At 37.6% G+C, this 25824-nt stretch overlaps 3 protein-coding genes across 10 annotated transcripts in view; 2 read left to right on the top strand and 1 right to left on the bottom strand.

The window, feature by feature from the left end:
- The window catches only part of nfia (nuclear factor I/A), a 191692-nt gene extending 184370 nt beyond the window's left edge, over nucleotides 1-7322 (top strand). For 2 of the 8 annotated variants that reach the window (XR_009268318.1, XR_009268319.1), the window contains 2 exons: nucleotides 2613-2753; nucleotides 6540-6924. The gene's annotated coding sequence lies outside the window, so the exon portion shown is untranslated. Of the gene's footprint in view, nucleotides 1-2612; nucleotides 2754-3232; nucleotides 3566-6539 lie in introns of those variants that run through there. The other 6 variants (XR_009268314.1, XR_009268312.1, XR_009268317.1 and 3 more) reach the window with 6 other exon arrangements.
- A 7928-nt stretch (nucleotides 7323-15250) lies between these two features.
- tm2d1 (TM2 domain containing 1) lies at nucleotides 15251-25784 on the bottom strand. The gene is made up of 7 exons (XM_058760169.1): nucleotides 25621-25784; nucleotides 25098-25171; nucleotides 23852-23960; nucleotides 23660-23751; nucleotides 20873-20946; nucleotides 17301-17420; nucleotides 15251-15677 (listed from the first exon to the last, which is right to left on the bottom strand). Exons 1-6 carry the CDS (start codon nucleotides 25752-25754, stop codon nucleotides 17310-17312), a joined length of 594 nt encoding a protein of 197 aa, XP_058616152.1. The 5' UTR covers nucleotides 25755-25784; the 3' UTR covers nucleotides 15251-15677; nucleotides 17301-17309.
- patj (PATJ crumbs cell polarity complex component) overlaps nucleotides 25684-25824 on the top strand; it is a 135366-nt gene continuing 135225 nt past the window's right edge. The window contains exon 1 of the mRNA XM_058760163.1: nucleotides 25684-25823. The gene's annotated coding sequence lies outside the window, so the exon portion shown is untranslated. The remainder of the gene's footprint in view (nucleotide 25824) is intronic.

Here is a 25824-nt window from a genome sequence, read left to right as displayed (position 1 = left end):
GAGTAGAATGCTAATATGCAGTTTCGAATTTAACGTGTCAGGGAGTAGTACGGAAATGGTTCATACAAACTTTTATCACACTTAGTTCTCAAATAATAACACTTCAAACTCTGACATTTTAAAGTAGCTTTGGAATTAGTGCTTTGTTTATTTTATATATTATAATGACTAGCGAACTCTTTTATCGTTTAACTGAGGATTTGCCGCAATGCAACTAAACTAAAGTAGTTTCCATTATTTACTTCTGAAAAGCACATCTATATTTCATCCAAACAGTGATTTATATTGTATGTGGCCCATCACATACTACCATATCCCTTTGCCAAATGGCTGGTGTTTGGATTTCGCAATCCCTCATTGGATAAATTACCCGGTTTCTGGTCAGTGTATCACACATTACTTGAATAATACCCCTCAGAGGAGTCCAGTATTGAGTCCAGCCCACTAATGTGATACATGAATAGGCATGGAGGCATCCACACCTCCCCTGGCCACGGCTAAAGCGGAGGTAACAAAGCCCAGGGTGATGGAGGGCCCGAACCACGCCTGGCCCCATAACGAGCGGGTAATTAGTGAGCGGGATTACAGCCCTGCCGTCCACCGAGAAATTAGCATTAATCAAAGAGTTGGTCAGGAGGAGAGAAGTATTGGTCACACCGGGCTCTGATGGTCCTGCTGGACGCTGAATGGCAATGAGTCGCCTAAGGCACGGACGCAGCACGAGACCCTTTAATTGCCACCAGTGTTTTAGAACCGGGGCGACAATCAATGGCTTCCCATTGCTTAATGGCGCTTGGATGGGGAGAGAGGGGAAAGTGTGAATGCTGGCAGGTGCTGAGGCCCAGAGAACGGACTTCGGGGAAACATGATCTCACTCGGTTCTCCATGTGCTGTGCGTTTGGTGAATAATGCGGCCGGTTATTTGTGTGAGGTTTATATTTGAGGCATGACCTCGGCTGGAACCTTTCGGTGATTATTATTCTATCTCATGCTCGCTTTTGGCACGTAACAAAATACATCTGTAAGTCGACATGCCGAAAACTCCCTTCGAAGTGTCCTTATGTAAACCCATTGGTGGTAATCCGTGAGGCAATTTCCATCCAGTGGCCACCGAGTTTTGAAGTAAATGTTGTAACGTTTTAGCAGCTGTTTTATGAATCAACAGAGCAATTAAGGCTTTGTCGCAAACTATTAAAGCTGAGGTCGCATTAAGCGATATTAATGGGCAAAAGGTCCATTGTCTATTTTTCAATGGCGTAGCGCATGAAGCACAGCTTCGGGTGACAAAAAACTTGGATGCTTATTGAAATGACTGGATTACAGCCATGAAAATTTGCCGAACATGTAAATGTGAGCACTGCTTCCAAACTGTGCAGGATACGTTAGTTCCTATAGTTACTTTTTAGTCATTTTCTTGCTGTTTAATTGAACTGTGAAAATGTAACGAGTCCGCACATGCGCGGCACACTAGACATCTTCTGTGTTTACTCCCAACAGATTCCCTCTGCCCAGCGTCTGGCAGGTTTGCGTATGTGTGTTTTCCTTGATTTATATGTGGATGACCCACAGAACGTCTATTTCACCGAGGCGCTGTATATTTACGCATGCTTTTAAAACCCCAACCCAGCTGGCCAGTAATTATGTCCGCTTTGGGTGATATTCCAGCGAGAAGGGATCCCTGCTGCGGTCAGTCTGGATCCAACCTGAATCCAGTCCACTGTAAACACAGCAGAAGAGCACAAGATATCCATCTGAATGTCTACACCCTTATGCCACCAATCTTAAGCGACATGCCTGAAATGTCAGAAATTGGTCTCTTGAGAGACCACAGAGGTCTCTGTAGACCACAAAGTCAAGGTTTGGCAGGTTATCATGATACTGTTAGCCGTGTTGCTATTAAACTTTCTCAATTCAGAAGTTATATAGCTGAGCATCTCCTATTGAGATGAATGGGAAAGCTAACAGATAGCTTTCTCTAGTACTATAGACTGCTTTGCTGCAATGTTTTATTTATTTTTTTTATAAATCCTGTCAGAAAACTAGCAAATCAGAAACATTCTCTGTCTGTCAATCATTTTGTGTGCTGATATCAGGTCAGCTGTGTTTAGAGGGCGGGGTTTCGTCGAGAAATGGTGTGAAGTTGAAGTTAGCAAAATAGCTAAAGCGCTAACAGCACCTGTATTTTTATTTATTAGTCTTTTTTTTGACACTTCTCATGTTCTGATTTCACACTTCAATTTCAAACTATATAGAAAATGGTTTACAGCATCAAGTATTTACTTTAACATCAAACATTAAATTACTTTAATTGTCAGATATGTGTTTGTTTGCATGTAACATTTGCATCAAGGCAAACTGACGTCTTTTTTAAAACAAAGGGTGAGTAGTTCACTTTATTATTTTATAATTCTTTATATAAACCAAAAAATATGAGCATTACAGAGCATTTTATTTATATTTTCTGAACCGCAGCCTTATGCATTGATAATGTGCAACAAGAAACAGGCCTTATTTTTACCTTCATGTATTATCATTCTACATATTCGCAATAACTGCAGGTGATCTTGGCTGTCTGCTAAACTTCCTGTCCTCTCTTACTGCCTTTTTTGCAGTCTCACGGATCCCTCTCAGCGAGCAAAACCTGAGACATTGCAGCAAAACCCCAAAACTCAGCACAGTCCACATCAGCAGTATCCCGAACAGGATCTTCCCATCTGAGGGAGCGACGCACAGCGGTGGAGGACACCAAGCAGGTGTGTGTGTGTGTGTGCGTGTCCCACCGGTCAGGCATCATTAACTCTCCCAGTGGCCTTGGCTCTTAACCCTCCCCCATGCCTGGGGCCGGGACTGTGACGGCACCCTGACAGCGGGTGCAGGGTGTCGGGGCCGAGCCCTCATGGTTTGTGTGTGCCGTTCACGCTCCACTGATGCACTGCGGCCTGACAAATGAGAGCCCTACCCGTCTCTCCATATCTCGCCCCCATCCCACCGCCCGTTTGCATTCTTACCCCGATTGAGTTACGCCACCGATGAGCAGTCAATAGAGTCAGTGTTCGAGCTTTTGTGCAGTATCATTCCAGTTGGAGATAGTGGCAGCGTGTGTGAGCGTGCTTGTCGTATACCAAGTGCATCCTTTTTAGTCTGTCGGCTTTTGCCATTGTGCCCTTAATTGTTCAAATGGAGGATGTTGTTATATGAGGTGTCTCATATATTGGACTTGTCTTCCCCACAGTGCTCCATAAATCCCCTTTGGGTGACATACGACGGGACGCTGGAACAAAGCAGGACCGAGGCCAAGAGACCTCTTACTTTTGACATAATGTAGAAACACCGCCTCCTATAGGTCATACGAGAAACAGTACTTTGTCTGCTCAATATAATAAAAGATAAAATGATAGATAGATAGATTTTTAAAATATATTTTATGAAATAGCTGTTTATAAAATATCTAAAACCATAAAAATATTAAAAACAATGTAATTTGTAATGATAATTATACATATAATTAAATTTCCTCATTTTCCTAACCCTAACTCAACCCTAAGCCTAAAAATATATATTTAAAAAAAATAAATTTAAAGGGTCAAGTGAAAAACAGAACTTCAGACATTATGACAAATTAGATGTAGTTAAATGAAAAAATAAAAAATAAAAAAACAAAATATCTATGAAATTTTTCATAAAATATCTAAAAACATAAAAATATATAATATTGTCATTTGTAATAAAAATGTATACATATAATTTCCTTATATAATATATATATATATATATATATATATATATATATATATATATATATATATATATATATACACCTAATTCTCCTTTGTAATAAAAATATAAATATAAATATAAACACACAGACATATATATATATATATATATATATATATATATATATATATATATATATATATATATATATATATATATTATAGAAAGGGTCATGTGAAGAAAAGAACTGACAAATTATATGTAATTAAATAAAAATAATAATTTTAAACATGATCATGAATGATTCTTCAAATCATGTGGCTTATTTATTTTTATTTTTATTTTCTAAGTATTGCAATTCCCCTAGATTAACATAGAAAGAGGGAACTGAGCCATATTTAGAGGCCAGAACATCATAGAGACACATTTGTTGGCTTTTTTGGGCCAATAATCAACCACCCTAGCAACCGCATAGCAACCCTCTGGCATCATGAGAGTTTTACACAGAAAAGCACCCCTGATTTTCTTCAGAGGAGACTAGTAGAAAACACTCTGCTTTTCTCATCAGCAAATGAAAGAACTGAACTCAATATCATCTTCTGAGCCTGAACTGGTTTATGAGTGGCCTCCAACTGTTTCCTGATAGCTGTGTTGGAGCTGCACGAACCTGCGTTTAACGCCTCTTCACCGGCCAAGCGATCTTCGCAATGAGCCTACTGTGATCCCTGGGACTCATTTCAGCATTTATCTTATTAACAGGAGCCATTCACATCTTTTCAGCCTTACTCATTGTTTCTTGTCTCTTCACTGCATTTCATCAGACGGATGCCAAATGCTTTAAAACACAAACCATTAGCGTTTGCAATGATCCAGGATAGTGACTCACGGCTCTCAGTGTGAGCTGCATCTATGAGGACGGATATCTGAGAGAGATTAGAGAGGCACAAACCACACATGTACAAACTCACGAACCCCAAGCCCGCGTGTAAACTCACAGGAAAAGGTGTTGCTGAACAGGTGCTGTTCATTTCACGCAGACTGCCCTGTTTTAAGTGGATTGGCAGACACGGAGCGGATTACATCCAACACCCAGATAAGACTCTTTCCTCGTCGACTTGAGTTGGGGTCTTACATGTGGGCTTTCTCTGTGTGCGTGTACGGAGGCCTCGCGTCGAGCCATTACGGTTATGGTTGTACGGCTGATTATGCTCGCAGACATTATTATGAGACTGTACAGCAAAGATACGGGCGGTTCACATGACATATCACAGCGGTGACAGCCGTGAGCTGCGGTGTCACATGCTGAAATCCATGTAACACAATAAATTGCTCAATAAATTAATAGCTATTTACATTTTCTAAAGAAAATATGCGGTGTTTGCACATACCAGCATGATGTTAGGTTGTTTTCTAAGGTGCTTTTATGTGCTTTCCTGAATTGAGAGATTATATATTGAATATTTATTTATATTTAGATATATTTATATTCACAAAATAGTCAAATAAAATGTATAACTATAATTTTTTATTATATATATATATAGTATATATAGTGCTGTCAAACGATTAATTGCGATTAATCGCATACAAAATAAAAGTTTTTGTTTACATAATATATGTGTGTGTTCTGTGTATATTTATTATGTATATATAAATACACACACACACAGTATATATTTTGAAAATATTTACACGTATTTACATGTCTATATTTGTATTCATATAATTTATATTATAAATAAATATATTTAATATATAAACTTAACATACATTTTTTCTGAAATATATACATACATGCATGTGTGTATGTATATATACATAATAAATATACACAGCACACATACATATATTATGTAAACAAAAACTTTTATTTTGGATGCGATTAATCGCGATTAATCATTTGACAGCACTAATATATATATATATATATATATATATATATATATATATATATATATATAATTTAAAAATATTTTATTAATATTATAATTATTTAAACAAATATTTACTATTCTTTAAGACTACTTGGGTAAATTGGCAGAAGCAAAAAAGTACTGTAATTAAACGTCAAAGAAAGAGTGACCAGTCAAACCAAGTAAAACATTTTTCAATGTTTTAAATTTTACATAAAATATATATTTTAAATATTATAAAATAGTAATATAATTATAAACCTATTACAATTATATTGTAAATAAAAATATTGCAAAGAAAAATATTTTTAAATAGATTTTTAAATAACAATCAATTTAGTAATATAAATATAAATATTATAATATACAGCTACGGAAAAAAAATCTCTGGATTTATGATTTATAGTTATGTGTTTGAGTAAAATGTAATTTTTGTTTTATTCTGTATACTACTGATGACATTTCTTCCAAATGTAATCGAAATGACAATTGGTCAAAATAACAAATAAGATGCCATGTTTTTAGACATGTTTCTATTAATTTTTAGACAACACAATACCAATGTTTTAACTTTAAAAGAGTTCAATATTTGGTGGAATAACACTGATGAAAATTTGTTATTTTGACCAATTGTCATTTTCTACTTTTTTTTTTTTTTGCTTTTGTCAATTCCTGTATGTAAAATATGTAAATATGTAATTTTAATATTAATAATATCATTTAAATATTGTAACCATAAAAATTTATATTTGACTTTTAAATATTATATTTTAAATTTAATTATGAGTGTAATGTTTGCAGCTATGGAAAAAATTAAGAGACTATTTAAAAATGCTCAGTTTCTCTGGATTTACTAGGTATGGGTTTGAGTAAAATGTTAATATTTGTTTTCCTCTCCTTTGGCTAAAGCAGGCCAAACCTGACCCACACACACTCAACCCTTCTGGAACACACCGAGCTCTCCAAATGCCAGGCGGTGCCCGTCCTCCCTGGCAGGGAAGCAGAGCATCAGCTGAGAAACTCACGGCTGAGCCAGCGTGAGAATATTGGACCGGCTTATCGGGTGACACGCCAGCGCCAAACGTGAAAATTAAAATAAAGGATTAGAGGAGGGGGGCTGGAAAGGTCTGGCCTCAATATTTATTTATTTCTCAATCACCATTTCGTGAAGCCTGTCACCTTATCATTAATTCCTCTTGACACTTTCGGTTCCAAGTGACACAACTGTAATTTCATGGGCTTGTGTAACCTGGGCAGGCATGCTGGGGGTGGGATGGTGGAGGTGGGGCGGTTGTAGATGTGTGCGCGTGTGAATAAAGGCCTTCCTCTGCCAAGATCAGAGCGAGTGGGCGTCACTTTCACTAACAAACATGCTCAGGATGACAACATTAATGTATTTGAATAATTAAACATCAGCGTTTAGTTGTTTCAAAGGTTTTAAAGCCAACATGAAACAATTTTGCTTTAGTAATCTGACACGAAAAGGATATTTAGAGATAAAAACATATAAGACAAGACTTTATGGACTTATATTTGCAACTGTTGTGCCATCAGCCAATCAGCTACAGTCATTAGTCACATGACACTGATTACACTTTGATAAAAGATCACAAAGACAAACATTTCTCTCTTTAGAATAACGTGCACTGATGAATCATACACAATAAGACCAGGAACTGAATTAACAAAATAAATAGGGTCATTTTTGATTTCACATCGACTTTTAAGGATGACCAATGTAGTCTGGATGAGGTCTCGGGTTATTAATCTTGGGTAAATGGATTACTCTGAATATCAGATTGCATTTACATCACTGTTTAGTTTGAAATAAATGTTAGAGGCAGCTAAGCCTTAAAAATACTGTGGCGGTACCATGGTAATACCATCATACTTTTATTTATAAACCTAGGCTTGTAGGCCAAACCACAGAAAGACATAACACATTTACCTCAGAAAAGCTAGGATATATACACACACCGCTTTTCTGAGGTAAATGTTATGTGACATTATTTACAAGCTATTTTTTTGACGTCTTTGGTTTTCATTTGGACAAACTCTGGAAAAAAAAAAACATATAGATATTCTGTCAAAATTTTGTCAGTTTCAGGACCAAATTCAAACAATGAATGTTGTTTTGACGCTCTTTAATGTTGACTGACAGATCGCTGCACACTGCCTTGGTGCGTGCACACCAGAATTTAATTACCTGTGAGAGTACATACAAAAACAATGCAAAGACGTGATTAGACGTGAATTTGCGCCGGGCAACACAAATGATACGAATGGGGCCACTTGATTGCCGCAAATGTGCGATATTCGCCTCAATCGCATCTTCCGCGCAAGTTGAAAAACTGCCGTGGGAAATTCACATGACACGTTGTCGTGCAATCTAATCAGCGAAGAGTTTATTGACACATCTGGTTTGAGTTCCTGGAGAAGGTCAAATTCACAGAGTGAGCCTGTGGACGGTGCTGTGAACCCAGATATGTCGGCGTTTGGCTTGCCGGCGTATTTGGGACATCCACAACAGGTAGTAGTTATCTCCAACATGGCTGAGGACGGAAAAAAATGGCGGAAGGAAATGTTGTTGTTGATGTGCATGAAGACAGTCTTCATCGTGCGAGTGACGCAAAAAACTATGGAAGCCCATTTCCGCCACTGATAAAAAAAAATAAAAAAGGTCATTACGACTTTATATAACAATTCTGACTTGACTTTTTCTCATAATTGCATGATACAAACTCGTAATTCGGACTTCTTCACAATTGCAAGTTATAAATTCAGATTTGCTGGATATGAACTCACAATTCTGAGAAAAAAGCCCATTGCAAGAAATAAACTTGCAAATCACGCAATTTTGAGAAAAAAGTAAGAATTACGAGATATAAACTCTGACTTTATTTCTCACAATTGCGAGTTTATATCTCACATTTCTGACTTTATAATTAGTTTATATCTCACAATTCAGAGAAACAAAGTCAGAATTGCAAGTTTCTATTTGTAACATTAGTTCACTGAGGCAAAAACACAAAACATAATCCAGAAAGACTTGACTTGGCATAAACAGACTCAACGACAGCAGGTTACAACATCAATACACGACGAGAGACATTAGGTGCGTTTGACTTCATGCAGTGCCGCAAAAATCAGCTGCTGCCTGACAAAAGCAATGCATTCTGGTTAGAACATTTGTCCGACTTTGATCGGCGCTGCAGCCGCCTTACGATCACATGTGCCATCAAAGTACCGTGAGAGCAAAACAAGACCAGCCGCCTAGGTCAGGCGGTGCAGTTGCTCAAAATTGGCTGCGAGAGCCTTGATGACGACACACTTTATCCTCATTGGTTAGATTCTGTGATGACAAGCACGAGGTGTGCTGCGTGTTTATTCTAACAATTAAATTCTAATAATGCTCACAAATCTGTTTTTATAACAGTAAAAGCATTTTTAGTGTAGTCGCACTGTTATATTGAATCACGTTTATCAATGAAACACTGATAAAAGCATATATACCCCCACTTTATTGGTATTTAAATAGTATATGTTAATGTTGAAATTTATTCATGAACAGATGGCGCTGTATTAAGCAGTATATAAAAAGTGTGTCTGTTGCTCACGAAAACGTTTCTGTGTATTTGAAAAATATAGCATTTAATTTACTTAATCTGTGATAAGACTATGCAAACACCGTGAGAGCGTCACTACCGAGAGCAGAAAATGTCCGACTTGACGTCTCCACTTTTAATTCTGCCCCGACTGCAAGCGGCTACTCTCACCAGCTGGTGGCAGGCTAGTGTATTGCATCTCGAACACACCTAATAGCAACATGAGGGCTACTTATAGCAAACACTAAGGATCACATGACAAGACCCAACCAATGAGCAAACAGAACTGAGAACCACATGACAGGACAATAACCAATGAGGAATAAGACACATGACTAGAACAACCAATCACAACATGACACATACACAAGGCAGAAATACATGAGGGCAAGGGAAGCATGACACTAACAGCATGAATCAAATTACAAAATAAAATACATGAAAACAAGAACATGAAACAAACCCCCAAACCAGGCGTGACACTATCGCGCAATTTTGAGAAAAAAGTCAGAATTGTGAGATAAAAAGTCCCAGTTACCCTTTTTTTAATTTTTCATTCAGTGATGGAAAAAAACATCCCACGAGTAATCTAGAGCCAGTACGCAATGCGAATATGTGCTTCGTTTTGGTGTGCACACACCATGTCCTCTCTTCCTTTACTACTAGTTATAGCGCAAAACAGTACAACTTACTGAAGTGTATCTTGTCTGTTGTAATCACCCAGTTAAAGTTTCAGAAAGAAAAGACGTCAATAAAACGGCTTGTTATAATGTTACATGTACCTCAAAAAACAATGTATGTGTGTGTGTACGTATGTCTTTCTGCAGTTTTCTTTAGACAACAAACCTTGAACTTGTCCAAAACAAAACAAAAAACATGGTGCTACTTTTGTTCTGTGCTTAATAAAACCCTTAAGTACTTGTAATCCTTTTTTTTTTTGTAAACATATAATGGCAATACAGTCAGATCATGGCTTAAACTCTAAACCAATCAAAATGTAAACTGAGCAGCAATGAGTTGTGACAGCAGTACTGCAGTGCTCGCAACAGGCCTAACTCTAAAAAACACCACAACTTTGACCTGCATCCCACTGGACTGATCAGAGTCATGTAAGAAACGTGTGGAAAGATAGAAAACGAGAGTTAAAAAGAAAGAAGGAGACCAGGAGAAGGTGAGGAGGGGACGCTGGACTCGCAGCACAGGAAGCTATTTATCATAACATGCTAGGGAGATATTGGCTCCATACTGAACCAATTAGGACCGGGGCCTGTTTCATCATACTTCATAACCTGGGCTGTGGGGTTTTGGAGCGTGGTGCGGCACAGTAATTGAATTTTGATTAAACACACATGACGCGTGACCCTGAATAGCTATAGCGAGCGCCGGACCTGAGTTTGCGCGGGTTCTCTCAGCCAAGAACTTGGCCAAAAAAACAGGATGTACTTTAGAAGAAATGGGGAAAGGTGGGGGGAGGAGTGTAAAATGTTTGTAAAATCAGGGACAGCTGGTGAACAAAGATTTCTCTATGCTGCCGTGGCGTCTCCATCAGCGAGGATGAGCTCTGCCCACGCCGCCGGGGCGTTTGACTCAGAGGTGAGACAGCGCGGTACGCCAGCGCCATGAATCTTCTCCACCGACGTGCTGCGTCCACAGCTTCATTGCAGTGGGGCTGTGCGGGTGACGGGAGACGATGACTGACTGCGTTTCTGCTGAGTCATAGACTGCGTCGAGAGCCACGACACGGTACTCGATTCGTTTCTAGCAGGCTAACGCACACACACAGTGAGGAGCCAAGCAGATTAGCTTACAAGACCATGCTTGGACTGAAGGTCACACACACAGTCTTCGTAAATGGTGACAATTGGGAGTGTGATCTGCACTTGTTTTTGCACAATAATCAAAAACTATGACTGTTTTGACACCATCAATCCATCCAAATGAGGCAGATGTCTCTGTAACGCAAGAGGTTATGAGCACAATTTGACACCGTTGAAGAAGAAAGTAATTTTAACTGATTGTTTTTGCTCTCATGAGAAATTTTACTTCACGTTTTTCATTTTCTTCTTGGATTCCTGTTGCCACATTTAGAGCAAAAAAATACATTTAATTTTCAGATAATAAGAAATTAAGTCAGAATTGTGAGATATAAAGTCACATAACATATAAAGTCACAATTATGAGGAAAAAAGTCACAGTTGTGAGAAATAATTTATAAATGACAAAAAGTAGCAATTACGAGAAATATACTAGTTGCGATTTTGGGATATAAAGTCACAACTGTGAGAAAAAAGTCGCAAATGAAAGAAATAGCTGAAACTAAAATTAAATTAAGTGAAGACAATTGTGAAATAAATTCACAATTATGAAAAATAATGTCACAGCTAAGACACATAGTTGTAATTAAGATGATAACGTCACTATTGTGTGAAAAGAGTTACAATTTGGAGAAATAAAGTCACAAATAAGAGAAATAATTGTGAATTTCTGAAATATAAAGTATTTATTAAAGCAGCTATTATGAAAAATAACTGAAATCTTGAGGAAAATAGACAGGGAGGAGTTGAAATTATGATAAAGTAGAAATTGATTAAAAAAAAAAGAAGAGAAAACAGTCCTTGCAATTTTGGCATATAAAGTTGCAATCGAAGAGAATAAACTAGAAATTACGAGAAAAAGTCACAATTGAGAGAAATGACGTTATTATGAGATATAAAGCATAAATTACAAGTAAAAGTACCAATTACCAAAATTTATTATACATGTGACATTTAAAGTTGCAATTAAAAATAACGATATACATTTTTTTTTTTTTTACTCTGAGGCAGAAACAGGCCTCCATTTATTTTTATTAGAACATGCAAAGCTTTGATCAGAAAGCATTTATCAAGGAGGCCAGAAATTGTCTGTATAACAGAGCTCCGTTACAGAAAGAATTTGTTCATCATTTTCTTTACAGGCTGTCGAGAGTGACAAGGACAGCTTGCTTGGCACAGTGTCAACCAGAAATGCTTGTCAATATCACGAGTGTATGAGCGCTTCATTCATGATTGCATCTGCATTTCAATGCACCACACGTTTAGAAACGAGAGAGAGAGACAGAGAGAGAAGTGGTGATTTCAGGGCAGGGGTTTCTTGGTGATCACATTTCAAGACTGTTGAATTCTGGGAAGGGAGCAGAGATGCTGCACTCACTGTGGGATTTCGCAGCTGTGGACCTGTCCATGTCCTATCATGTCAAACACATACAACATTAAAAGCTAGTGGCCCCAAAAAGTATTTGGACATTTAAACCACACTTAAAAATCTCTGAATGTCATTAGATTTTAATCACTGTTGTCATTTTGAACTCAAGTGTGGCTTAAATGTTAAGATACCTTTTGGGGGCCATCAAATTACCTCAGAAACATCCATTTAGACTTACACAAAACCTTAACAGGCCCCATGATCTCAGCCATTTTCTGTTTGCACTGTTTAGTGTCATCTTGTCTTGAGAGTCTCTGTGTATCAAACCCCTCAGGTGGACAGAAGGCAAAGACTCAAAGTTCAGCCCCAGGCCTTTGACATTTCAAGTACATTTTTTGCTAACATGACCATCTACCAAACAATTTAGCTGCTAAATCGCTCATATAGTGCACTGTATGGCGTGTCAGCAATTTTGTTGTCTGATTTGTAAATTATTTAAATGCTGTAAGCACTTTTTCTTATACAGTTCACTCTTTTATGCACAATCCAATGGGAAAAAGACTGCTGAGCTCAAATAAATAAATATTATTAAATACAGACAAAGATCTATTGAATCATCATTTCATCCCTAAAACCAAAAAACAAAAAAGTTGCATTTGTAATGAACTAAACTATTATTGTAATTTTACACTACAAGATACACATATAGAGCACTTTTTCTGTTGCACATTTACAGCAGACACCACATTAGGTGCGCTTCCATTACAGATTTGCGCAAAAGTTTTGCAATATTTTTTAACGTCGATAAAAAACTATTGCGAAATGACGGCGTTTCCATTAACTGACTAAAACGTAATTTTTCCCTTTCACGATAAGTCATGGCAATGGATTTCAGTAAGCTGACGTATTTTTGCAGCCACCGCACTAGCCATTATTGTTAATCGAAGGAGATGTATACGTGTATCTTTAGTGAAGCAGCGTGGAAAGCCGCTTCGGCGCAGCTGGTATAAACACAAGCAGAAATAAATAAATAGTGTAAATAAGGGTTTATACAAGCATTAATGGCAAGAAAAGACCTTTATACTTGAGAGCAGCCACATATGAGGTGTTTCTTGGAGGTTATAGTGCAAAAGTGACTTTTACATACATCAGGTGACCTGTAAATGCGAAAAAAAACCCTGTTTCCATTGCAGTTTTGCGATATATATTCCTTTTATCGAATTGCCTGATACGAGCGTAAAAACTTTTTTGTGATATATGGGAGTTTTTGCGAAATTGATATGTTTCCATAAGGCATATTTTCAATTTGCGCAATTTGAAGGGTAATGAAAACGCAGCTAGTCACGCACTCATTTTTGTTCTCTTCTTTCCCCATAAAATGCACTACGTGGCATGCACCATACTGGAAATAATGAACGAGAGAAGAATAAGTGATTTTGGACCCATTTCCCCACCTGATGCAGCTGCATAAGGAATCAATGTGGTCTGCAATGCAGGATTATTTCACCCCTCCTTTGGGAGTTTGTTGTTTTTGGACGGGTAAAAGAAAGGGAGCACCCCACGCCTCCTCCGAGCTGTTTCCTCCTCTTAATTTTTCTCCATCTCAAAGGGCCCGAGAGCGGGAGAGGGAGAGATGGAGGTTGCACCTATAAAACACCAGGGCCGGATGAGGAATGGCCTCCTCCGCACTGAGGGAGGGTGCAGTCCCAGAGCTGCTGCTCTCTCTTGTGGGAAGTGCACTATAAATCTCTAGTCTCTTATCCGGCTGGTCTATTGATAAGCCCTGCACTGCTGGGGAACAAGAAAAGAGCTTGAGAGAGGAGGAGAAAAGAGGTACAAGAAAGGGACGGAGGGGGTTAGAAAAACACTTTTGCACATGAATCACTTTTTTCTTTTATATTAAAAGATCAAAGTTATCTTGTTCTCCAATTATAAGGAGACATTTAACAACTCTGACAGCTGTATGACATGATATACTTAATCTAAACCCATTCAAACTCTTAGTGGTGCATTGTTATTATTGCTCATACTTATGGTTAAGGGTTTTCAAATCCCTAATCCTAAGTAGCAAACTTCAGGGCCTAACTCACATGAATGATGCTTCAAATTGAACCATGCGGTTGCTTTTCAAAGCGACTGAACATCTTAAAACTGTGCGAATCCTCGCTGTCCAAACTATTGTTTCATAGAGATTTATAGAGATGCCTAAAGCAGGCTCTGGAGAGCTTGGGCAGAGTCCCAAAGCAGCACTGGTCACCCGTCATCACAGACACTTGGGAACGTGCTAAATCTGTTTTTACATATCCAAGCAGAGTCGTACGTGTTGTAGCAAGGACACTGCAGCTCATAAGGAAGCATGCTCGTAGGCACGTAAACGCACACACATTGGCGAAGTCGGGCCTGCTCCGCAATCACTTCAGCGTGATGAAGAGCCTCTACAGGAGTCTGTATTAATGGCGATGTGACGGACTGAGGCAGGGCAGACAAGCAGACGCACTCAAGTGAAATTGAAGGAGCACTTGACATTGGTCTGACACAGACCGTTTGAAGATCAGAGGGGATTACGATGGACCACTTTTACTAGACACCTGAAATGTGTAACAACCCAATATTATACGATATCTTACAATTAGAGAATATTTTGACCGATACCAGATAGTATTATATGATGGCTGATGCTAAGAAAAAAAAAAATAATAATTCCTAATATCGGCCAATTCAGGTCAAGACAAAAATCAACATCCGCTAATACTGGTCAGCACCAATATGGAAATCAATTAGTTGCGTATTTCTACTAACAATGCAAAGTACAAGACATTTCAGCACAGAAAATGATAATAAAACTTTATTTACAGTGTTTAAATAACATCAAAACATCACACAATGTCCAACAATGTGAAGCTAGTGAGGACAGGAATGAAAAGAAATAAAAGATGGATGACATTCCACCAGCATGACTCAAAGGAAGAGACTGATTGATAGAGAGATAGAGAGAGAGTGATAGAGGACATGAGCGGTCCAGTGGAAAAAACAGCTATACAAAGATCCGAGCAGAACTTGGAGCGGTGGGACCAACGCTAGCTCAGCACATACATGAGCCATGTTTGCAACTCCAGACATGGGCTAGCCTTTCCCAGAGCGTAGTTTGGCACGTCCATGTGTCTTTGTGTTTGGAAACAGCAAAGGCATGTCCAAAGAAAAGATGGGATTTACATAACACGATCCTGTAGATTTGGTGGGTCATCTCATTGGGATCCACCTGAAACGGCAGAATGGAAAGCGTTAGTTCTGTTTGGGAGCAGGTCCAGGATAACACAAGCAGAAGATAAATCAGTCTCTTCCCACACTGGAGAAGACACATGTGGCAGGGAACGTTTCCAATGCTGAAAATGGATCAGTGTCGTTTTTCCTATACGAGAAAGAACATCATTTGCGTTTCTGGATTCATTCCAGTGCTGATGTAAACATGAGAAACCTATTTATAAGGATGAAACATAGAAAAAAGGAGGATTAAGTTGGTTGTAGGACATTTATCAGAGGTTTTCATGCCCTGTGCATTGTCAGAAAAAGTAAAAGGTAAATATATTGTACTTTCAGGGGTACAATAGCTTGTTGTTGGGGCAGAACCCTCAAAGGGACATCTTTGAACCTTATTTACCCATGAAAGTTTCATGGCAGTAATTCACCTTTTAGAGGTAGATAAGGTATTGTAATGGTTCTGCCCCAATGACAAGGTATTGAACCCTTAGGATACAATTTTTGCACTTTATATCCAAGGACTGGGCCATTTAATGCACAGGTTGCTTTGTTTAAAGGTGTAGATCATCTAAATTTAGATTGTTTGGTTTAGATCTATGTAGATCATAGGTGTACTTTATCCAGATCTACCTTGGTATCTTCTAAATATGGGCTGATTGTCTTGATATAGCACTAGATCTAATGTTAGATCAACTAATCTGTATCAGGCTACACGGAAACAGCAAGGATTATGGTCTGAGGTGGTGGCCTACAGATAAACCTAGTCATGAACTTAGTTTCTGTGACAATTCTCTACTGAAAACGTCTCTGCTTTTAGACTAGACTTGCTTCATGAAACTCTCCTAGCAATTTTTGGGTGAAAGCAAGAGGGAGATATAGAAGAAAAGAGGGGCAAAGAGACAAGGAGATGTGGTGAATGCGGCTGAGTGAATCAGGAATGGAGACCTCGTCTCTTCGGAGGCTTATGCTGGAACAATGGAAACACGAGAGAGCAAGTAATGGTCTCCACATGGGTCCCATTCCGCATAACACCCCTGTCACCGCCATTACCACAGCAGCAGCAAATGTTAACCAGAGAGCCGAACTGGCAGGAAACAGAAACTGATAGGGGACAGACACAGATATAAGGAATCGTCTAGAATGTGGCCACTATTTTCTTTTGGATATGGGGGATGTCTGCAAGAGTGTGTGTGTGGAGTACCAGGACAAAATTCAACAGATGCAGCCCTGGTGCCAGCCATAATAAGTGCAATCTCACGACCCCGCCGTGTTTTCCCAATGTCCTCTCGGCACGTCTGACATTTAATCGCTCTCTCTCCCCAGAGCAGGGAGCCCCTTCTGGGGAACAGAAGAGTGAGGGGCGGTGGACAGGGGCTTAGAGCACAGCTGAAGGTGTCCTTGGTCTGCCAGTTTGCTTTGATACCCCAGGAGGTCACTCGAGATCACCACTAACCTTGACTCAGCACATTATTGAGAAATCTTTGAAGGACTTTCAAAATATGCCACTTACCAATACGCCCCTTGTCTTGTTCTCTCGACACTGCTGGTTTTGTGTGACAGGGTTCACAACTATCCCATCCAACCTTGTATTAAGTTTTCAATGCTTTGACAAAGAGATCCTCACCTGGTGTCTTCACGGAGAGAGCTGCGTTCTTCTGTAGGTCTCGTTTGTTATCGAAAGACGGGTGAGGCGTGCCCCGTAGTAGTCCACAATGTAATCCGACCCATCTGATGGACCCACGATCTACACCAGAGCAAACAGAATGAGTCTCAAATGTCAGAGCAGCGTAGGGAGACCTACATAACAATGTAATCTTTCACCAGACAATTACATGATTCCACATTACACAATGATGAATACCAGGTGGGCTGGTAGGGTCTATCGTCCTCCTCAGATGGCTCATGCTCATACAATTGAATTATAAGACAGTAATGCCGAATTGGAGGCAATTTAAGTTTAACCCCAGGCAGTGCTGTAATTGAGGTTGCTTTTGGAGTCCTGGTGAGGAGGAGTGTCCCGAAGGACAGTCCCCAGATCAGAGCTTCAGCAATGAGCCTAGAGCCCAAACTGGGGCCCGTGCCAGTTCTGAGATCAGCTACTATCCAAGCAACATGCTTGGACTGACGCACAAAGACGGTGTAATGGCTTCCTGCAGGCGTACGTGCCCAACACCTGGCCCTGCCGGCTCTGCTCCGCTCCGCTTTGGGACGGGATGATAATGAGAACACACATCTGGTAGAGGGAGAAAGGCGCCCACCAAACACAGACACTGTGTTCTACCATATCGAGATTAGCGTTCGTTTGGCAGCGGCCCAATACAAGCCATTTCCTCTCGCAATGGTATTGGCCGAGAGTTGTCTAGATTGGTGTGGTGGTCAACTAGAGTTTCATGTTCTCTCATACCATTAACATTCAATCCATCAAACTTACTCGATGCCTCCACTCTCAAACCTATGGTTTCACGCCGCCGTTAATCTTGCATCATTACTTTCAAAAGGCCAAAACGTGGTGCGACTTGCGGGAGGGGATATCGATGAATATAAATAACAGTAACATGTCCCAGGTGTTTATTCATTAGTTCTCAAAGATGCATTTCCCGGACGACGTGGCTCTTAGCGAAGGTAGTTTAGTGTATAAAATATGGGGTTTTAGAGAGGAGAGATGTGTGCAAATGGGGTCCTGAGGGAAGGGGATACTCTTTATCAAAAGTGTCACAATTTAAAAACGAAGAGGCCCGACAGTCGACAGCTAATTGAGAATGTTAGCGCGTGACAGCTTTGGCTGCCAGAGGCACTTCTTAAAAGCATTGCTCTCTCAGGGCCTTCAATAAGACATTAAGAGAACAATAAACACTGCAGTGGCCCTGTTAATCAAAGCCGCCATGGCCATTTCAAAAAATAAAGGCTTGCTTTATTTATCCACTGCGGCTAGAAGGAGCGGGTTTTTCCAAGGAGGAACACAAAACGACTGAAGGAGTGATGATAAACTGGCAGGAGCGTGAAATTCTCAATGAATGGACAGGTATTGTTTTGAGGTAGTGTGCTGCAGGCAACTACGCATAATCGAACCAGGTACGGAGGATTTGAGGTGCACAATATTTATGGAAGTCAGTAAATTTGAAAGAGATAGATAGGCCAGATCTTAAAAATGATGCATATTCTTGATAGGCACTTTATTCTTGAGATGAACGACAACTAAGGTATTGTAATGCTGTCCTGTCCTGATCTTTTCCAACATGCTGAAACATGTCGTAAGACATCAGCTCATTCTTCCCCCAGCGTTCAGTAGCTCAGACACATCTGAGCAAATCTCAAAAAATGTTTGTTTTCACTAGCAGCGGGGGACGCAAACATTTCCAACATATGACGCAGCAGTCGGCGGATTTCTAAAGTACGTGTAATAATTATTCCTGGAGCCATCCTTCAACACGCATAAGAGCTTTCCATAAATATCTGTCATCAGTGGTGTGTGCAAGTGGCAGCGGTGAGCAAATGTCTCTCATGTATAGCTTCATTCAGACCCGTGAGGCCTAATGAGAGCAGAGTGGGTGAGGTTAGGCCTAACAAGATGACAAATGGAGTGGCTTTTTTCTCTTGTCAGGTGTAGGGGGCCTTTAATAGGGGTTAGGGGAGTCCTGTGGGAGCGTGCGACTCGGGACAGGAGGAGGCGGCGGCGAAAACAAACCATGCTCTCATTAGCTCCTTTCACAGTGCTGGAGGCACTGGAGGAGAGACACAGGTGCCACTGAATACAAACACAAGCATTCAAGTACAAGTCAGTGCTGAGTCTCTGTGTCTGCAGCTCATTTAGGGGATTGTGGGTAGAGTGCCTCCCCTGGTTACTGCCCTAATATGCTAAATGTAATCTCGTAGTCATATAGCACATGCTTTTAACCAAAGTGACTTACAGTATATTTATTAAAGGTCTTGATCAAATGGCACAATGGTGATAGCTCATGAATCGTACCTTTGCAGGATTTGTAAAGATATGTCTGAATCATATTTCACCGTAAAATAAATAAATAAATAAAATATAATTAATGTTATTAATAAGGTAACACTTTAGTTTAGGGACCAATTCTCACTATTAACTAGTTGCTAACTAGCATGTGTATTACTAGCATATTGGCTGTTTATTAGTACTTATAAAGCATATATTAATGCCTTATTCTGCATGACCATATTTTAGATATCTTAATCCTACCCAATACCTAAACTTACTACTACTACAAAATCAGGAGTTTGAGGCAAATGCGTAGTTAATAGTAAGTTAAGATGGAGAATTGTGCGCAGTTGCGCTTCGGGTGTCCCAAGTTCGAATCCCGCCCCGTCCCCCTCTCTCTCCCACTCGCTTCCTGTCATATCTCCACTATCCTATCATGAAAAATGCAAAAATGTCCACCCCACCCCCCCACCTCCCCCCAATGTGACATTATTTATACGTCCGTTAAACAAACTTCTCCCAAAATCTCAGTATTGGTAGATAATCATAATAAGAAATATTAAAACATAGTTATACAATTCTAAAAAAAATTTGTTATTTTATATATAAAAAAAATAAAGTGTTTTGTTATTATGCCATAAATCTTACGATATTTTCCTTAAGAAAAATGTAATTTCTTTTAAAAAAATAAATCTAAAATAATTCCTAAATAATAAATGAATAAAATATGTAGTGCTGTCAAATTATTAATCGCATCCAAAATAAAAGTTTTTGTTTACATAATGTGTGTACTGTGTATATTTATTATGTATATATAAATACACATACATGCATGTATATATTTAAGAATATATAAATTATATGAATATAAATATATGCATGTAAATGTAAATATTTTCAAAATATATATTGTATGTGTGTGTATTTGTATATACATAATAAATACACACAGTACACACACATATTATGTAAACAAACACTTTTATTTTGGATGCGATTAATCGTTTGACAGCACTATATGTAACCAAATAAAAATTTGCAAAAAGCACATTTGTACCTTTGGTGAAAGCAAAATACAATGTGAAGCGACACAATTACAGCCAATTGGAAAGAAAACATGTGGGGCATAAAACAAAACAAAAACTCTGAATAACTAATATGTCAGTAACCAAAATAAAAGAATAAAATGAATCAACCTTTGAGAAAAAAGCAGAAGGAAATGCATGCATCAGTAAATGGGTCAAAAGCCTTACCTGCATGGATATCAACATGAAGTCCACTAAGCTTCCAATTCCACAGAACCCCACAGTGCAGAATTTCAGTAGGCCTAAAAGCAAACAAAAAGTGATCCACATGTTAACCAAGAACATACTGTACTACAAAGCCTCCCATCCTAAACAGTTTGTGTCCAAAAACACTTTCGCTCTGGCTTCTCTGTATGACCACAAAGAAAAACAATTTTGAGGGCAAAGCTATTCGATGTGTTTTTCTTTTTCTTTTCATGCTTGCAGTAGTGCAGACTGCTGTTGAAGTTTTCAAACCACTGTGCAAGGTTATAAGGTCAAATTACAAGTGTCAGCCAAATTCGTAGAACTGGCTTCTTTCCGTGTGAAGAATTTAGAAGATTTTGTGCATTTAAGACTTACTTAGGTAAGATGGTATGTCACTCAATTAATATTCATGAGCCAAGTTAAGGTTTATAAGATCCACGCATAATTGCCACAAAATAAACAATTTTGGTTTAAATTTAAGTAGGCCTACTTTGGATGTCCATTTGAAAACACCATCAGGAGCCCATGAGATCTGCAGTCAATTAAAAACCCCCTTCCATCCTGCGATTCAAACATAATTGCTGCTAATCATCTCTAATATTTCTTATAATTGGTCATTGAGGGGTTTAGGCATGTTGATTCCAGGACGGATATCAAAAAAGCCACCTGCAGAATGTCTTCTCAACAAGTCCAGGCCTTCCTTTGAGTCACACCTGGTCTGCACTGACCTCAGAGCTGCTGGGCCATTACGCTCTCAATGAACACGACTATACAACTGACTCCAGCGTGGTGTGAGCCTGCCTTTCACAAAGAAGCCGGGAACAAGGGGGACCTTCAAACGCCCAGGCCCTTTTGTCCTAAAGCAGGTGCTTAATTGATCAGGAAGTCCTTAAAACGTGGAGAGAGGCAGAAAGACGGAGCTTCCCGCTGTATCCCGCCTTGGGATTTAGTTGTACCGCTTGAACTCATCTGCATGCGATGACAATAATTGCACTATGGGATAGACGAACACCATGAGATCTGATGGTAAAGGAGAGAACTGTTTTAGTTAATTAGTTGCCGCACGCTGATTCGTTTTGTTAAAACAGCTGGTGCCAAAAAAAGAGCAAGGTGCTCTAAAAAGGGTCATCGATGGGTTTCTCGCATGTTCTGAAAGCAGCACGTAGTCTACAGCTCTGTAAGGGCTGATACTCTTGGCCTCATGTGTTAACAGCATGTACCTTTTCTTAAAAGCTCTACCAAACCGTTTCATGACGTCAGTGTGCGCTGGGATTTCTCTCAGGGGTTTATTTTCAAAATAGGCGTGGATCTGGTGGGGATTGTTAATATCGTTGTCAAAGGGGAAGGTCTAGAGTTCTTCGAACTAACAGAAAGGCCAGAAAAACACTTTAATAACCGGTCTTTAATCAAAGTTGTTTTTTGGCTTTAAAGCAATGGCTGATGGAGGGACACCCACAAAACCTGTTTAAAACAGGAACAGGTCACATGTCTATGTAAATTCAAGAGCTTTTTTTTTTTTTTACATTTTATATTGCTGAAAAGGTATCTCTTTTTTAGGCATTATTTTTATAACAATTAAACACATTTTCCCCTGAAAATCCCCCCTAATTTATGGATGTTTTAGTTCTTAAGTTTAATTTTTTCTTTTTCTTAGTGATTCTCACTAATATGGTAATTATTTATTGCATTGTAGTAAAAAAAAAAAAAAAGAAAAAAGATCAGTGTTGTTATTATTAACTAAAACTATTAAAAAAACATTTTTGTTCATTTAAATAAAGCTGACATAAAATAAAATATTACATGAAAAACTAAATGTTTAGTATAGAAATGCTGCCTTGGCAAATAACTGATTAAATACTATAATTACTAACTGAAATAAAACTAAAACAGAACTAAAAATTAAATCAATTTAGAATTTAAAAAAAAACTAATAAAAATGATACAAAAATACAAAAAATTAAGCAAATTAAGTTTCAAACTGAAAATATATAAGCTAGTACAAAATAAAAACGAATAGTACAGTATATAAATAATCCTAAAATAAGATTATTTTAATGAATTTTGTAAGTGCTTCCTTAAAATCCGTCATTTTATGTGTATCTTTTTTTTTTGCTATTGGTAAACTGTAAAACAAAATAAAATAAATAAATAAATAATAATCGAGATTATATATGCCACCCTGCTCTCTAGATTTCGTTACCAGGATTGGGCATTAAGAAAAAAAAAACACCAATCTACAATTATGTCCGTTACTGTCATATCATAATCATAATAATGATCAGAATATATCCGTAACAATTATCGGTATCAGATCAAATTTCCATGTCAGTGCTGAAATGTCCATATCTGCATTTTCAAATCAACAAGTGCAAGAAAAGTCAGTCTGTGTGATTCTTATTCTGAGAACATCTGGTGAAAAGGTGTGTCCTTGGAAAGGAAACAAGAAATGATGTCAACAGCAGAAAATCCAGGACTGATTCTGTCTGTTCTAAAGGTCCCCTGTGGTTAAGCGCAGCACAAGCATGAGATATTTTCATGAGTTATTGATGGGTAAATGGGTGCCAGAAAGAGGGGATTTCGGGCTACGGCACACAGCCAAAGAATGAAAAATGCAACGTTGGATCCATGGCCTAACGGCCTACACATTTAGCCAAGTTCGAATCTGGTTTGCAACATTTGCAGATTTGACTTTCCTGTCATTAAATCTCACAGTGTCTATAAAGAATGGACCAAAAGACCAACAATAAAAGTCAAGCAGTACTGTCTTACCCAAGGCTGGATATCCCAAGTAAAACCGATCCGCCCCAATCCATCCCAGGAAGAGTGACAGGGCAACAGCTACTTTGTATGAGTAACCACTCCTAATGTAAAACAAAACACATCCATTTTATTCAAAGATTTTTACATATTATTCACAAATATGAATAATCTTTACTCAAATTCAAAGTAAGTTTGACTTACACATTTCGACACAGGATGCTTTTGTTAAACCCGACCTCTTCACCGCTGAATTTGAACTGTGTTCCATTTGACAGCCGACAGCTGATGTTTGGAGCAGGTAGACATTCCACTGCAATGAAACACACCTTAGACTCCTGATTTAATAGTCATGTAGTGACATGTAGCTGGTATCAGGCATATATAGTCATATATTTTTATGAAACATAAACAAATAAAAATGAAATATACAGAAATGTTAATATAATGAAATATATAAATAAAATAATAAAAGTATATATGTGTGTGTGTGTGTGTGTGTGTGTGTATGTATGTATGGAGATAAATAAATACATATTTTATATGATTATATTATTAAAATTCTTATACTAAATAAAAATCATGTTATCACAAAAATGATACAAAGTATTATTCAAAATATTGTATATAACAATTATTAAATTAAATTAATTATTATATTAAAATTAATAAATTATAAAACAACTTTATAGCATAAAATAATTACATTATATGATTATAGTTTATAATTATATAAATATTATATATATAAATGTTATATATCATACATAAAATATTACATTACATAATATTATATTACATGATTATACATAATAAATATACAGGTAAAAATAATATTATTAAATAATAATATAAATGTATCATATTTAAAATAAATTATAAATGTAATATTTCATATTTATTACACAAATTATTTTAAATAGTTATATTAAAATCGTAATATGTATAAAATTATATTTACACACAATACTGATAATTTTATATACACACACACTATTATAATATAATTGTAGTAATTAAATAATTTCATTATTCATTATATATTATTTACATTATATAAATGTACACATTACACTTAATAAATAATATTCTTTCATTTAATAAATATATATTTAAAAATACAATTAATAAATAAGAGTGTATAATATAATTATATTAATGAATAGAAATACATAATAAATAAAAATACATAAAATATTATAATATTGTATTACATTATATTATTAAAGTTATAAAATGTGAAATTATAATAAATTATACATAATATAAATATATATTTTATATAAATGTATAACATTATCATATAATAAAAAAAAAACTATTTATTGTAAATTATATATTAATTTATATAGTTGTATTATAATTGTAATATTTATAATTATACGTATTTACACACTACAATAGCAGCATTTTAAATAGTGAAACATATGTACATAGCCAGCCGACCCACCCCAAGCCAACCGGTCCTTGCAGTTCTCTGGTTCTTGAGTTGCATCTTCTATTTTGGGTTCTTTACACACATACCTGAGCACTGTCAAGGGGAAATCAAATGGTATTTATATCATAAAGCAACATTAACTGACACAGATTTCCACTAGTGGTGGAAGAATAACTGACATGAGCCATCATAAGACAATCAGCTTAACACTCATAGACATAGAAATGTAATCTATTGTTCATTTATGTAACGTTACTAAAACCACATCTGAAATGTTCAAACAGGTCTAAACCTAATCTAATGTCATGCAATGTAGGGCATATTGAGTACAGCTTTCTGCATCACTCCGTACAAGATTGAATCGCAAATCTAGAACACAACACCTAATATTTGTACTCTAATTATGTAAAATACTGACTTGTAAGTTAAATTAGCACATTTATATTAAAAGCAAGCATCAGTAACAGTGGCAATGCTAGCTAGCCGGCTACTATTTAAACGATCCCAATATATTTAGGCGATTTTGAAAGGATATTGTCCCAGCCGCAGCTTATCACAGCTGTCCACATCGTCCCCCAGGCAGTGGATGACAGTCAGGCAGAAGGTGAAGATGATCAGCGGCCGTGTTGTTGACCGAAAGCGCAACAAACTCCTCCAGCGCAACGCCATGTTGAACTGTCACGTGACTGACGGAGTTCTTAAAGAAACAGTGCATTAGATTCGCCGCACACATAGCATG

Source organism: Onychostoma macrolepis, chromosome 22, assembly GCF_012432095.1.
Source record: "Onychostoma macrolepis isolate SWU-2019 chromosome 22, ASM1243209v1, whole genome shotgun sequence".
NCBI classification, from domain to species: Eukaryota; Metazoa; Chordata; class Actinopteri; order Cypriniformes; family Cyprinidae; genus Onychostoma; species Onychostoma macrolepis.
This window is presented reverse-complemented; position numbering and strand designations above follow the sequence as displayed.